Genomic DNA, 16,784 nt, shown 5'->3' with positions numbered 1-16,784 from the left:
GCAATATGAAGTTGAGAGAGAGAGAGAGAGAGAGAGAGAGAGAGAGAGAGAGAGAGATGGGTACCTGCTGATTTGTGTGTGCATGTGCGTGTGCGTGTGCGCGTTTACATACATACATAGATATACGTACATATGGGTGTTTTTTTGTGTGGATACATACATACGGGTAGCTACTGATTTGTTATGGATACATATGGATAGCTACTGATTTGTTATGAATACATATGGGTACCTACTTGCTCCACTTCTTAAAAAATTCAGCGATTTTCTTCTCATCAGCATTGGCCAGTTTTTGAGCGATTTAATGCAGGACATACATCACTGCCTAATCCGTCTCCTCCAACCGAAAATTGTTGGACTGTAAATGGATGGATGCCTGCCAAGGTTTGCTTCAATTGAAAAATTATGAGTCAGCATTGAATTAAAGAAAGCTAGTTTCCTGACATTTTTGCCGGACACACATGACGATTTGTCGTAGTGGTAATAGTAGGTCTTTACAATTTCATAAAACTCGAATGCCTTCCAAAACATACAAAATGCAAAAGTGAAGGGTGACAGTGTAGGAAATGAACAGGAGTCTTACCAAACTGCGAGCGAACATTCTCGACCAAAGAAAAAAATTGAGCTACTTTCTCACATACATTGAGCTTCCTAAGAGCCAATATTGTAGCCACAAAATATGTTTTATGAGTTTTTTGGGTTTTTAAAAAGTTTTTGGATGTTTGATGCCGCTACCGTGTCGACTCTCTCTCTCTCTCTCTCTCTCTCTCTCTCTCTCTCTCTCTCTCTCAAGGCTATAGGTGATTTGAGAAACCTCTCTCGCTACCAAAAATTGGAGGTTTGATGCCACTACCATGCCAACCAATGTTCGAGAAAAGTGTGCCTCAACTTAGCTTATCATCAGTCCGCAACTTTGACTTGTCTTCATTCCCATGAAGATATTGCCAGGTGCCTTGGTCCAGTTTCTTCAAGATAATGTTAATTCAAGTAGGCCTAGCAATGACACTACATTTCTCAAGTACAATAGCTTTACACAGACACGATATGTCCATATGATAATTCTTGCCATCAGTATCATGGACCTTTTGCTCCTAGGATCTTGCCTTAAAATCAACATCAACCTCAATTTTCTCCTTGGAGGCCCCTTATAGACCTTCAACTTTTCAACATCCTGATCCTAGCTAAAATTAGACAAGCTTTATAATGAGTTGATGATCTTTGAATTTTTATGGTATGAATTAATGTGGCTTTCCCTGGATTTTGCGCAGACAAGGTTGCTACCATTTCTAATGTCTATCTCAGAGGATATAATGCTGCACATGGGGTCATGACGACATCGTGTAGCTTTGTCGAGCAGAGCTCTACCACATCCACTGAAAGATTGACAGCCATCGCAAGCTCCACAACTCTCTCTCTCTCTCTCTCTCTCTCTCTCTCTCTCTCTCTCTCTCTCTAGGTGAATCGATGAGTTGAGAGGAGCCGCAGCTGCAGAGAACTTTGAAGGAGAAGAAGATGGAGCAGTAGCTTTTGCAGCAGCCAAGGGAAGGGTTGTGTCACAACTGGCCAAGAGAAACCTTGTACAAAATGCGATACCCATCTTCATTGAGCTCAAGAGGTAAAATTCATAACACGAGCTTATTCTAGGAAAGGCACTTCAATCCCTTTTTTTGGGTGGATGGAGGTTGCTTGAAAGCAAGAATAGTCCATTGACAAAAATGCTGATGGAGGGCATGCATATGATGCTCAAGGAATACAAGAATGAAATTGAGGAGATATTGGTAATTGACAAGCAATTGCAAAAAGAAATCATGTATGAAATGCAAAAGCATGAGGCTGCCAAAATATCTCTCGTAGCTCGTCAAGAGGAGCGGCCCCGGTAGTGGGTATTTCAATGCCCGTCAATATAAACTAAATTTTTTTTTGATGAAAACAGTCTCGCCGGTGCGAACTGTTTTCAACAGTTTCTTTTAAAATTTTGGTAGAGAGAGAGAGAGAGAGAGAGAGAGAGAGAGAGAGAGAGAGAGAGAGAGAGAGAGAGAGAGAGATTGGCTCATAGGAAGCTCAAGCTACCTGCTACTACGGGATACGTACGTGAGCGAGAGAGAAACCGGAAGAGTGTCGGCATAGTAGAGGCATCCAAAAGATGACCTCCAAAAACTTAAAAAAAAACCTCTTCAAATGGTCCGCGTCGGCGCGGACTGTTTCAGGAGGGGCTTTTTATTTTGAGAGAGAGAGAGAGAGAGAGAGAGAGAGAGGATCATCGACTCCAGAATATGGTAACACATCCCCTCTGGAAGTGATGAGGTTTGCACTCTTGTATAGGTAAGTGCAAGATCCTATGTGATCAATCCACAAAGGAGAGTAAACCCAAAGCTTTGTGAAAAGCTTCGATCTTTTCACGAGGCAAAGCCTTTGTGGAAAGATCAGCCTGGTTGTGCTACGTAGGAATATAAGCCAAGCTGACCTCTCTTGCAAAGAGTCTCTCTATGACGTAATGACAAGTACCTCGATGTACTTTATGCAAGCATGGAACACAGGGCGCCTTGTAACTACTACTGTACTTTGTTTGTCGGTGTAGATCATGGTGACAACATACTATTTTTCATGAACACCCAAGGCAATCAAAAGGCATTTGAGCCAAACACACCGTAGTTGTGAAAGTTTCCCTATACTTAAGCCTCACAACTAGAAGTTTCCATTGTAGGTTGCTTCTTGCTCAAACAAGATATGCATGAGCTGCCAAGCATGAAACAAAAATCATTATTGGAAACTCGTGTGTCATAGCAACCAACCCAATCCGAGTCTGAAAAAGCATGTAAATCTAGAGGCAATAATCCCCCCTTGGGATAAAACAACCCAAGATATATTGTCACATAGGTAGCAAAAGGTTCTCTTAACTGCCTTCTAATACATAAACCTTAGTCTATGCATAAATCTGATCTTTTGTGAGGTTGCATAGTGAGGTTGCTCTTTTGTGAGGTTGCATACTAAACATTTGGCCTTGTAATGCATACATTATGGGCAACCAACAACTCCATGATAGAGTGTGACATCAAAGTAATCTTGAAGTCTTCAAACATGTATACATAGGAGTATAAATAGGCTTGTAATCCTCACCGTTAAACTCACGCAACAATGTTTCAATGAATAATGTCTTGTACAAAGCAATGCCTCCATCAACCTACTTAAACTATATACCCAAGTAATGATGCAAAATCTCCATATTTGACATCTCAAAAGATGCATTCAAATCAACCTTAAATCAGTAATATGTCTCTCATTTGGTCTAGTGAACAACATGTCATCAACATTAATCACAATGATCCAAAAGACATCATCCGTCGCTTGACATGCAAAGTGCTCTCATTTGGACTACTTTGAAAACCATGTGCAACCAAATAAACATGCATATTCTCATACCAAGCACATGGAGCTTTCTTTAAATAATACAATGCCTTCTTAAGCTTGCCTTGTTTTCCTATCCTTTTTCACAAAAACCACAAGGCTGTGATACAAAAACTTCCTCAAGTAAATCGCCATTCAAAGATGTGGTCTTTATGTCCAACCCATCTACATTCAAACCTTTATGAGCTAATACCCTTTGTCACAACTCTAGCCTTATAGCAATCAACACTAACCTCACACTTACGCTTTAACTTGAAAACCCACTTAGTACCAAAGGACTTTTTGTCAGGAGGCAAGTCACACAAAGAACATGTGAGGTGCCATTCTTCAAAATGGTATCATACTCAGATTGCATTGTGGCTAAGAAAGATTTTGAAAATTTTTTGTGCTTAATCTCATAATGCATACTAGACACAACCAAAGCATAACAATCTAATGCATAAGAGGCATGTTGAAAATGTGAATGAGTACGACTAGGCAAAGGTGCACCCAACTTACTGTTACACTAAATTTGCAGCAGTAATCTTGGCATATCTCTGACCTAGTTGCTTTCAGCCCTATCCTCATCAATTACATTGCTATAAGTTTGCATAAAAAAATGATTGATTTGTAACATCATTTGAACCCCACATAAGCTGCAAATGTGTCTCATTAGGACATACATTCATACTCTCACCACTCGGTAGAGGCAACAACGTATCATAAACAATTTGTGAGCTTGTATCTGTCTCCTCGGTACATGCTCACAAGGGTTGAACTGCATCTTTTAGAAAAACAACATCTCGACTAATCAACATATGCTTTGTTTGCGCATGATACAAACTGTAATCTTTTTTTTTCTCCCTAGACTGTTAAAAAAAAAACTCTTTCACAATCTTATCATCCAATTTTTTGCGTTGTTGTTCAGATATAAAGCATAAGCAAAGCAACCAAACATGCATAAATGAACAATGGATGGCTTCTTGATGTGCCAAGCTTTATGAGAAGTGATAAATTGCAATGTTGTGGTTGGACACATGTTTGGTAAATATGTAGACAACATGACGGATTCAAGCCAAAACAAATGAGGGTGGCCACACTACAACTAGATACATTTTTAATCATAAGCAAAAATTTCTTGGAGCACATCAATACCTTGGACTTTTGTTTAAATGCATACACCCATGTATGCTTGGAGTAGTCATCAATGAAAGTCACAAAGTACAAATGATTAGAAGGACTGTCCATTGGACCATAAACATTAGTGTCTACAAGCTGCACTTTGCGAGTAGCCCACACAAAAGCATTCTTTTGAATCTTAAAATGTTGCAGTTTGCCCAAAATAGAGCATTTAGGTGAAAGCATGAAAAGGTGGTCAGGCTCCGAATTTTTATATGGGGTCATAAATCAACTCCGAAGTGATCCAAAATTCGTAGAGCAGATCCATACAACTCATGGAGCAAGCTCATGAGCTTTGAAGTGTAAAAGATGACTTCCCTCAAGAGTCGAGGAAACAACCACCAAGTTCAGAGAGAAAAGTGAAGAAGACACCTCAAGGCTATCCAAAAAAATTCAAAAGGGGCTTAAGTTTACTTACAAGGCCTATAGAACATGTGTGTAACATCAAAAATCAAAATTTTCAAATATCTGTAAGTATTGATAATAATCGCGCTTATTATCTATGTGTCCAAAATTGACCCATCTTTGCACAATTTCATCACATTTGGCTTATGTTGTATTCAACCCATATACCCTGGAAAAGTGCAAAAATCATTTTCACTTTGTCCCCACATCAAAAAACGCACTAGAGCTTCTATTTTTCAAAATTGGGCATGAGGGAACACTTCAAAATTCCAAAATCATATTCAAGGCTTTGTTGCATCATGGTCAAGCGATGTATCAAGTCAAAGTGCAAAAAAGCTACAAAAAAATGACCTAACTAAGAACGCTTATTATCTATAATGTCAAAATGAGCCCATTTTCACCAATTTCTATCACCCACAACTCTAGCATGTTATCAAAAGTCCATACATCAAGTCTGGAAGAATTTGGACACCCAAAGCACTTCCACCCGTAGCTAGTCATTTTGAGAAGCCGCATTTATCCATTGCATTTATCCAACCAAATTCTTCAAAAAGACAAATCTTACCTATACATAATGCCTATAACCAAAGCGCACTGCCAAACTCCATTTTTCATTCCAAGATCATGTCCAAGATAATAATCGTCGCGCTTATCATCATGCTTGTGAATTTCTGATTGATTTTGGCTTGCTGCATTCTGTTTTTATGGGTTTAAGTAGTAATCTTTTAACATTAAACTTGAATTTGGCATTTCCTAGCTCAAATGGGGCTTGAAAAGGTTTCGACTCTGAAATGCACCTGACTTGTTAAATCGTGTGTGATACCTACAGGATCCATGCAAAGCTCACCACTTGCACCAAAGAAGAAGACCATGAAGAAAAAGTTACAAGTGCTTCCACCATATGAAATGGAGGAAGAATCGATACAAGTAGCTAAAATGACATAGGCAAGGGGAGACTCAATTGAAAAGCAACATGATATAAGGCAAGGGAGTCTGTGACTTGAAAAGCACAATGTTGCAATCTTCCATGGAAGGCCAACATCGAAGCAGTCAAGTTGCAGCTACTCACGAAGGAAATTTACGATGTGGTTCAAGCTCTAGAGGTCAAGGAATCAAATCAAAGATTAGGCGTGCTTCCCTTGTATGAGATGTCTATGAGATGGAGCCATGTGGAGTGGATCTCCAAACGGCATACAAGTGTCTAAGCTCTACTCAAGAATATGGCACAAATTGCATCACTGAATTAGTTGGAAGGCCATCAAAGTGAATTTTACCAAAGATGTACTAGCAGAGGCACTAAGCTACTGACAAAAGGAGAATCAATGTGGTCTAAAGAGAAGAAGAGAACACGAGTCTTTACCAAAAATAAGCCGCAACTACATTCATCGATATGATCTACACGCCGACAAAAGATCCTACATAGATATACCATGAACACTTCCACTTTTCTGCCAAAAAGCCATCAAGATATACTACCCCCAATCATGTTGTTGTTTCAGCATTTACTGGAGCTCTAAAGACAAGATCATGCCTCCTACGTGCTCAACACACTAAAGAGCACCAAGAAAAGTAGTGGTATTTCATACTTGGGGGCTCCTGAGGTCTTCACACGAATAGCCTACCATGATGTACGTATGGTTGATAACGTACCACTTACCCCAAGTCATAATGCATGTCGAATAGCCGCGGTGAAGACTAAGAAGTAGCAACCATTGCGCTCCAAGGCCACAATAACAAGGCCTCAATGTAAATTGTTTTAATAAATAAGGTCAAATGAGGTGCATACTCCCTACATACACATACCTTATACATATGACGAATCTTACCCTTCATTGTAAGAAAGAAAAACAATCTTCGTTGTCTCCATGTTGATAGTTTGAAATCAATCAAATATGTCTACCAACAACATATTTTCGATGTGAGAACTGTTGAAAGTTGTGATTCTAACACGATGACCTCACTTTGGACATTCCAAGAAAGTTTAGAAATCATAAGACTGCAAAGAGATGCTGTGTCATTCAAACACATAATACTCTTGCAATTGAACCTCAGAGGAAAAGAAAAATCAATTACCATATAAAACAATTGATTATCTAATTTATGATCTCCCTTTTGTGGTGTCCCAAAACGCTTATCTCTATAAAGTAAGAGATCAAGGAGGATAGATTATGCTTGCATTCATGATGATAGGAAGAGCATCATGTGCAACCAACTATACATGATTAAGAGACTCAATGCAAAAGAGAATGTGCACAAAATGTATTGACAATTGAGCTAGCAAAGCAAGTACATATTGAGCCATTTTATATGCTTATGGAGGGAGTTGTGGATGATGGAATGAGGGGTGGATCATCCCAAATCTCTTCTTGGCATGGGTGTGTGTATAATGGGGACTCAATGCAAGCATCAACAAGAAGTGGTAGGTAGGCAAATACAATGAATCTAGACAAGTGTGATAAGAGGAGAGCTCCATGGTGTGGGCTTAGGCACAAATCATAACAATCCCTTTGATGTGTCTGAGCACATCAAAGGTCAAAAGTCCTTCTAGTGGAATTTGAGTCTCCCATCTAGATAGGTATATGAATGAATGCCTCCTCTACAAAGTGGTGACAATAGGGTGTAGGTGGAACAATCCCTCCCCTTGAGAATGGTAGGCAACAAGGGTGTAGGGCAGAAATTCCTCCCCTAGAGTGGGATGTCTGCGATCTTCTTCTCGTGGTCTTGAAGCGAGTTGATGACATCCTCTAGGTAAGGTAGACGCTCCTTTTCTTTGAATATAATGACAATTTGACTATAGTTTGCATATGGTACAACATTCAAAAGAATGGCTACTTGACCTTCATTTTCCACTGGCACTTTGTGTATACTAATTGGGTGCATATTGCTCTTCATTTTATTCATAAGAGAAGGAAGGTCCTCTCCGAATTCCATGGTAAGACCATAAAGCTACATTTTGAGAGAAATTTTGGAGTGTTTGGCAATGGCTCCAAAGTGTCTCTCTAGTGTGATCCATGCATCATAGGAAGTAGAGAACTCATCTAAGTAGTGGATGTAATTGTCTCCTAATGCTATGCAAAGAATGCCTAATGTTTGCTCACCTCGTGCTGTGAATTGTGATTGAGACCGCCTAGTCTCGATCCTCTGTCCCTCTTGCAATGGCTTGACGGTAGACCTTAATTGCTTCTTCATTAAATACCCCTTTGTTTTTATTTTTCAGGTATGAAAATCTTGGTAATCATAATCAATGAGTGCTTCCTTCCCCATGGTGTATCCCAATGTTTGGTATGGAGGAGGTCTTACGCCTTTACTATAGGGCATTGTCTAATCTCCGCGTAATTTGTGCGCTTATTTTTGCATACAATTTGCAAAAAATAAAAGCTATGTGAAGCCACTCTTCACTATTGTGAAGTATCTCTTCAAAAGAGGCTCTAAAAGAACTCCTTTCAAAGTAGGGCTTTAAAAGCTTCGGGACTATGTTGTCGATGTTGGATGTGCCCAAGTGAAAGACCCTTAAGTCTCGAGCTGTTGTGGGAACGGGTTGCTAGGAGTCAGTGCACTATACCTTCAAGGCTTTTTGGCAAGGGCGTGGGAGCGAACTGGGCATCGCTATGAAATGACGGAGCATATGGGAATATCCTCTATCAAATATCAAACCCGACCAGACTATAGGGCGGTTTGGAGCTTGAATTGGTGTCTTCCCATGTAAAATAAGGACAGTTTCATGAACCACCAAGAATAGGATCTACCCACATAAACCAAACCCCCAAATTTGATTCATTGTAATTTATCCCGTCTGCAGCAGTTTGGCCGAGAGCTAAGGAAGCTCAAATGATTGGAGAGCTATGAGCAAGGGGTATTTGCACACACAGTTTGCAAAAGAATTGGGGGTTTTGATGGGCTCAATTCTGAAGTGCAAGCTCACACATAACAATCAATCCAAAGTTTATTATGCAAAATCCTTAAGTATAATGCAAAGAGGTATGACTGCCTACAAGGTTCTGAATGTTGGCACCTAGAGGGCAAGTGAAGGTGGGAGACTCATATGTATACCTTGAGATTACTTTCACAACCACTACAAGCCGCGTATCCATGGCTAGTGCAGCTAGAGACATGCTCATTAGAGGGTATGTTGCAGAGTATCCCTGCCACCACGCGCACTTCAAAGAGCCTGGCACGAAGGGATGGCTTTCTGACACCTTAGTTACGCCTGCCCTGATGTATTCAACAGGGCACATGGACTTAATAGCTTCAAGGTGGACATTGATTGAGAGACCACATGTTAGAATGATCTCCTGCATCATACGTAGCAACCCTCTGCCCTACTGACATTATCAGAGTGGAGCTGGCCTCATCGCCCATGTTTTGTGGAGGCATTTCATCCAAAGATTGATTGTAGGGCAGACTTTTATACAAAGCTATTGAGGGAGCGAGGCAGCTGGCAGAGGTAGGTTCTAGAGCGGCTCCTACATCCATTAGGGTTAGTGCTCCATCTCCCTCTTTCCTTGTACACATGTATGTACATCCAGCAGAGGACACACACAAGTACACCTATCACATATAAAGGACTACTTTTCTTTCTGCACACGTAATGTCGCTTTACCACATTCTAGTATGGCAGCAGCTTTGAGATCTCTGCAAAAATCTTACATATTGCCAAGAAATAAAGAAGTGCTTGGCGGAGGCAAGGGTGGATCATCTCTTTTTAAATGGCAAGAATTTATGCCATTTACTCCTGGATGGCTCCGTAGCACAATTTGCAGTGAACAATCAGTGCATTTGGTTATAGAGTTGTAAATGCAATAACCAATCTACAATGCTTTTGAGAACAACATTTATAAACAGCAACCTGCAATTATGGTAAGATATCATGCTCGGAACTTCCAAGAGGGTTAGCAGCAGTTTGATACTCAGAACAATGCATAAACCCATGCAATTTGATTAAAAGGTGGACAGACAAAGCCAACGTAGCTGGTATGTTGATACGACATATATTTCCAAATGATATTTTGCCACCAAACCATTTATCTCGTGTGCAACTCACTCACTCAAGGCAATACTAGTAGTAGCACTTCTGTACAAAACTAAATTTGCCCTATAGTAGAGAGTGTTGAAAACCTCCAGCAGAATGGCAAGATTTGACAATGTTAAGAAGAGGCTGTTTGATGCTACGGTATGTGATGAGCAAGAGATTGAGTGGCCCTTCCATGGCACTCGCAATACAACTAGACTGTACTTATAATCAAAATTTAAATCATGACTCTGCATCTCCTTCGTCCTATTTGTCTGCCTCTCTCTTTTTTGCCCCTTTCTTCTCTGAAATCGATCAAAATCGCAATAATGCAATAGAGTGCCTCCGTCGATGCTTCATTCCCATAGGAACCACATGCTCGACCCACCTATTGAACCAAACATCTCTCTCTCTCTCTCTCATTTTCAACTCTCCTCGTCGGATAGATCTTTAAGGTCTATTGGGATAGTTTCCCACGACATTAAAATACTCTTCTTCTTCTTCTTCTTCTTCTCTCTCTCTCTCTCTCTCTCTCTCTCTCTCTCTCTCTCTCTCTCTCACACACACACACACACACACACACACACACACACACACACACAATGCCATGCATACACATCCCAGCATAGTGACAAGACTCTCGCAAAGCTCTACACGCGCGCATGCACATGCTTATGCATGCACCCACCTGCCAATCGAAGTTTTCGACATCAGTAAGAGTGCACCATTCGATATCGCTAGATTTGTCACCTAAAAAGCTGAGCGCGCTAAGGCCGTCATCTTCTTCGAAATACCATCCATGGTTAGGGGTAGGAATTCCACCAAAATCTGTGTCAATAAAGTAGACCTCTTCATCAACAACATCACCAGGTTGCCAGATTCTGCACAAGCGCGACTTCAACCCCGCACTTTGGGCTGCAGCATACAGCAGTAAATCTTCACCCTTGAGCATGTGCAACTGCTCAGCCAGGCGCCTCCGTCTGTTCTTGCAATGTAGAAGGATTGGATACAAATGAGAGCAAGGAAAGCCCACAGTTACTCCATCTCCTTTATAGCTTTCCTTAGCCCTACAAAACACATTGTAAAGTTCCGACTTATCGACCCAACTCCTCATCTATGTTTCATTGTCATCTCCATCGGTTTTGCCTTCGTTTAGATATAAATTGTAGGTAAGAACAATTCGACATCCAGAAGTAAGCTCTTTCACCTCATCTTTACAATCAGAGTAAAAGGCGGCCCAATGGAGCATTGTGATTCCATCTACGTTACTACGGCTCCAATCAAAACAATGAGCATGTCCCTTATGTTCAACAACAAGCTCCCCACCGGTGAAGGCCATGGGAAGTGAGAGTACCAAGGAAGCAAATGCATTGAGCCGCGGGGTGTCAACATGGGGCTTAAAGAAATCCCCCTGCCTGTACACATTGAGCTTGTATAGTTGAGCAGTGATGGAGTCGGTGTTCGGCACAAGGACTCGCTTGATGTCTTCTAGAATTTGAGAGCTGTGAAGCTCAAAGCTTGTCAAGAAGTCTTTAGGTTCTAGCTTCAGCGATCTACGATATGTTGGATCGAACATTGTTTCCGTGCCTACGATTTGCACAATGACGATTTCAAACAATTTTCATCAGCACCAACCAGAGGTAACCAAGAAAATCTGGCAACTCATATGCCTTCAGGATTATCAAAGAAACCGATCGAGGCATCTGTACCTTTACCAAAAGAAGCTTCAGTGCAGGCAGCAACAAGCTTTCCAACAATGCCATCATCCTGGGTCGGCAGCTCCATATAGCACATTTCTGCTCCAACACCACCAGCTTTGTCCTGAAAAACACGATGTCTCAAAACTCTCTCTCTCTCTCTCTCACACACACACACACACACACACACACACACACCACATGTATGTTCGCACACAGACTACTACCTTGAAGGCAAGTCGAATGGGTTGAAGGGGTTGAAAGGACCAGCCACAGCAAAAGGGGGAGAGAGTCGCTTTGTTGCGTCTGTAAGAACGCTCTTTAACTCGGAAGACTCCATGTGAATGCTTGAAATGGTGCAGGTGGCCTCCCATCTTCTCTTCTTCTTCTTCTGCTTATAAAAGCAGAAATCGCATGCAGAAAGCTAATCCATACTTCTCTCGGAAGCTCCACGCTTGTCGTAAAAGGCGTGAGAGTCCGCGCTTCGCACAAGGCGGCCGGCTGCGTTTGCAGCAGCTAAAGACGATCTAAGGGCCTCCGTCCGGCAAAAGGCAGAGATCCATTTGCACTTGGCCTTGATTTTTACACGGGAAAAAAAATGTCCACGTGGATCAACATAAATAAGGTGAGGACTCACGATGACCTATTGAAGGTAAGGGAGGAGGAAAGATTTATCGAAAGTAGATCTTAATCAATGTTGCACTTGTATTGTTTTAATGTAAAATTGTATTGTCCATATACACACACAATTACAAACTGGCGGTTCCAGAACGGTTTACTGATCGATTTCACTTGCATCATTGTCTTCAATGACGAATTATGCTAGAAATGTTGTATTTAATCTCTTGTTATTTAAGGATTTCTTTTTTAATGCCTTCATATAAAAAGGTAGATTTAATAAACATAAGTACATAAATATATATGTGTGTGTATATGTACGTACGTATGTATGTATAGAATTTACTAGAATTATGTAAAGTGAAGCTTCACTTTAGCATTCTAAAAAAATAGAATGCAAGAGAAGTCAAGCCATGTGACGATGCGAAATGAAAAGTCAAATAAAAAGATCCATTTAATATTATAAAATTTAAATAACATTTAAGGTAAGTCTCAATCATCACTGAAAACATTGAAAGTATGCCTAACTCAACTCTCGTCTTATGCTTCTTTTAGAAAGACAAAAATCAATGTGGTAATTATAGTTAAAAAGTATGATTTAAAGTAATTCAATTTTACATAAATTGTATACACTGTTATGCATCTTGAGATTTGGTCCAATAAAACTTATCAAAACATTAATTTAATTGTGACTATCTGAGCATGGAAATGGGAATATAAATGCTTTAGTAAGATTTTTCTTGTGGAGTTTGCTATGATTTATTGATCGATGTAACTTTTTGAAGTCATGCTTATCTTAATAGCTTATATTGTGTGTTAAACAAGAGTTTTTAGTGTGCAATTTTGCAATGTAAAAAAAAGTATTTATATTTTTAATAAAAATCACTAATTATTATCCCAAGTAATTCTTAAATAGCCTAAGTGAATTAAGGAGAGATAGTTTAGATACATTCATACATGAAGACACAATTAGAGACACTTACTTTATTGGAGGTGTTTAAGCTAATAGGCCATGACTCTATAAATAAGAGCTTCACTTAGCCTAGTTTTTCTCTCGAAAAGTACAAGATTTTGTATGTGGGATTCTTGTTAGACCTCTCAAGAACACCAATTAAATACCATAGTCAGGAAGCTCAAAGCTTGTCAAGAAGTCTTTAGGTTCTAGCTTCAACGATCTACGATATGTTGGATCGTAAACTGTTTCCGTCCTTATGCCTTAGTTTAATGTGTCTGCATAACAGTAATAAACCTCGACTTAAGTATCTGAGTAATAGTAATATGTGCAACATGTACATAAGCATGTTGTATCATTTTCTTCTTAGCTTTGCTACATTCATACACTCCTACATTGCTCCTGTATTGATAGCTTTGACCTTTGGCCAAATGTGGTTGTTTCACTTGCTGCACCCTTCTTCCACTCAAGCATTTCATATGTGGAGAGATGCTCTTGTATTGATAGCTTTCCCCACTGGGAAAATGTCTGTGCCTCACCAATTGCATCCTTCCTACACTCTTGCATGTCATACGTAGGGAGCCCTAAATTTTGACATAGTGTCGGGTGGTGTTGAACATTGTGTCCTTGAATGCTTTGATTGATAGATAAGATGAAAATGGCAAGGCCAACAATTTTTGCCTATTTTCCATAAATAGAGAACAAGATTAACTTCTCAAACGTATGCATGTATTTTTTAAGCTTGTGCTAAGTTTCGAGCCATTGACAATGGTGTTGGTGAGATTTCAAGGTAGCGATTGTTGGGAGTGGCAAGGTAGAAAAGTGAGAGGAAATTGTAACATACCAAAACATAGGCTACAAGAATGAGCATACAATAGGATACAAAGAGCTAGAGGCAAAGAACAAATTAGAGTCTCCGATTGAAAATTTAAGATTGCAAGAAGTTGTTAGCCCTCCATGCACATTGACAACAATGGTGGCTAGGGGAGTGGTAGTGGCAAAGTAGGAGGAAATTATAAAAAGCAAAGGTTGGGAGTACAATGGAGGTCCCAATCCACACAAGAGGCTACAAGAGTGAGCATACAAGAGGTTGTGACCAAATCCACCCATAGAGCTAGAGGTTTTGAGATCACAAAAAGTGGTTGGCTTTGTGTCTTTACCGACAAATACAAGAGGAAGGTGTTTGTTTAGACCACTACACACGATTATGTGCTGGCCCTCTAGATATCGTGCACCCTGACAAGGAAAGGTAGAAGCTTTTATTCTAGAGACATGAGCAATTTTTTAGTTGTTTCTTTTGTGAATTGAAATGCACTCCCTATACAATCACATAGGAATCTCAAATGAAACGTAAGGGGATGTGCACTAACACACTGAGGATCCTCACCGTTGCCCACAGCTTTCAAGATCTACTGTTAGGTTTATAGCTGGAATATTTGCCTCCATTGATGAAGGTGATATCAGATGAAGGGAAATCATGAAGCAGAGAAATCACCTTATTGTTAAGATGTCAAGCTCAACATGTACGACTCCTAGATGGCTATCACCGACATTCATCATCACTGGTGCGCCTTGGTGTATATGCATACCTTTGCGAGTGATACTGCAAATGTATTACACCGAGTTGGTCTACCTACCGAAGTGATGGAGCACTTATCCACTTACCTCACTCAATAGCGGTTTACACTAGACCGTTGTAGTAGTTCCTATATTTTCCCCCTTATGTTTTTAGCTTATCTTGAGTTAGTGAAGAAAAAGAAGAACAATCCTTTGCCTCCATCTTTGTGTGTGAGTGTGCTTGCAAGAGCTCAAGGTGTCTCCTTCTCTCTCTCTCTCTCTCTCTCTCTCTCTCTCTCTCTCTCTCTCTCTCTCTACATGGTATCAAAGCTTGGTTGTGTCTAAGGAGCTTGGAGCAGCCTATAAAGCGGCCTCGATATTCCTGGGAGCCATTGTCAAAGATCTCCAATTGAGATGATTTCTTTGGAGATTGTGTATCTCCAGGTTCTTTACAGTCCTTTGGACTAAGACTTTTGGGTGCGTTTCGTGTCATAAAATATAATATCTAACTTTACCGAATGATTTTCTCATATTAAACTGATCATTTAATGTGGGAAAATAAACGAAAACAAGACATGTGCTTCTAGACCTATCTCAACACAGGACCAAAAGGAGAGATGGTTGCATCTCAATAGGGGTCCAAAAGGAGATGGTCTATCAAAGAGCAATGTGCAATAAGTGCTTCTAGATTTACCTCAGCACGGGACCAAGAGGAGAGATGGTTACATCTTAATAAGGGTCCAAAAGGAGGTAGTCTATCAAAGAGAAATGTGCATCTAATGGAGCTTAAAAGACCTTAGGGTTAGCTTCATTAAAGACCTCCAATGGTTAGTGTTAAAAGTCCTTTGACCTTAGGCAAGCTAAGATTGAGCTTGAGGTGGGAACCCGACCTAAGCTTGAGGTGCTTGTCGTGCTTGATGACTAAGGTGCTTGAGGTGCTTGTCATGCTTGATGACTAAGGTGCTTGAGGTGCTTGTCATGCTTGATGACTAAGGTACTTGAGGTGCTTGTCATACTTAATGAGGGGTAATGTGCTTGAGTAAAAAAGAGACCCTACAAAATTAATGCGGAAGGTGCTTGAGAAGCTTCCCATACATGGGGGGTAAGGTGCTTGAGTCAAAAAGAGACCCTACAAACTTAAGGAGGAAGGTGCTTGAGAAGCTTTCCATCCATGGGAATTAAGGTGATTGAGTAAAAAAGAGACCCTACAAACTTAATAAGGAAGGTGCTTGAGAAGCTTCCTATGCATGAAAGTCCCAAAGTTAGGGGAATCTTTGACTTAACTTTCCCACATAGGGGATTCATTCTCACATAGGGGAATCTTTAACTATTGCCATGCTTCAATGCTTAAGCTTTCCATCTTCTCCATCTTCATTACTATGCTATTATGTATGCTAGCAAGAAGAGTGATGATAAGTGAGGAACTATTTCTTTCTCCTATGGAATGTTTCTTCTTCCTCTTCCCTACCCTCATTCCCCACTAGCTCTCTCCACCTTCGAAGGTGTTTGAGTCCTTGGGACTGAAGCTTGGGATAGTTAATGCTTTCTACAAAGTTTATGTTACGTTTGTGATGCATGAAGCTTTCCATCTTCATTGCATCACCTAGATCAGAAGGAAAACAAAGACTGTATTGTACCAAGTCTCTTTTGATGGGAGAAACTATAATACAAATTCCTATTGGAGGGGGGACCGGCTCAATATGAATCCGGTCCTCAACTATTGTCATGTTCTCTAAACTCTCTCTCTTGCAAAAGTATTGTTCATGCCAAGTGAACTAAGTACCATGTTTATGTCGCTACAATCAATTAAGTTCACCCGCTATGCTCACAAAGTAATTTCACAAAAGTGCTTCACTTAATTTCCTAATTTCGCTACTCTCAAAGTTCATAGGCCATTTCCATTACATTTCGACCCCTATTTTGGAGTTAGAGTGCGCTCGCATGCAAAAACGCTAAGGTTTGAGATTCTGCAGATCTGCATATT

General features: G+C 40.3%; 1 protein-coding gene across 2 annotated transcripts; it reads right to left on the bottom strand.

Moving 5' to 3' along the window:
- Positions 1-9,285: 9,285 nt before the first annotated feature.
- Positions 9,286-12,203, bottom strand: LOC147452647 (uncharacterized). 2 transcript variants are annotated; one of them, XR_015189000.1, is made up of 4 exons: positions 11,901-12,203; positions 11,686-11,797; positions 10,665-11,563; positions 9,286-10,364 (listed from the first exon to the last, which is right to left on the bottom strand). XR_015189000.1 is itself a non-coding variant. In XM_086518989.1 (3 exons), exons 1-3 carry the CDS (start codon positions 12,045-12,047, stop codon positions 11,091-11,093), a joined length of 732 nt encoding a protein of 243 aa, XP_086375115.1. In that variant the 5' UTR covers positions 12,048-12,203; the 3' UTR covers positions 9,286-11,090. The 2 variants fall into 2 exon arrangements, 1 of the variants encoding a protein (XP_086375115.1); XM_086518989.1 differs by having other exon boundaries at positions 9,286-11,563.
- Positions 12,204-16,784: the final 4,581 nt, after the last annotated feature.

This window comes from Adiantum capillus-veneris, chromosome 8 (assembly GCF_014529385.1).
Source record: "Adiantum capillus-veneris isolate H3 chromosome 8, ASM1452938v2, whole genome shotgun sequence".
NCBI classification, from domain to species: Eukaryota; Viridiplantae; Streptophyta; class Polypodiopsida; order Polypodiales; family Pteridaceae; genus Adiantum; species Adiantum capillus-veneris.
This window is presented reverse-complemented; position numbering and strand designations above follow the sequence as displayed.

Bases quoted from the DNA above. Each gene is read 5' to 3' on its own strand.
- LOC147452647 (XM_086518989.1), bottom strand. From the start codon at position 12,047: ATGGGAGGCCACCTGCACCATTTCAAGCATTCACATGGAGTCTTCCGA. The intron at 11,798-11,900 runs GTAGTAGTCTGT...CGTGTTTTTCAG, and splicing joins CCATTCGACTTGCCTTCAAG to GACAAAGCTGGTGGTGTTGG. The intron at 11,564-11,685 runs GTACAGATGCCT...TGCAAATCGTAG, and splicing joins TGAAGCTTCTTTTGGTAAAG to GCACGGAAACAATGTTCGAT.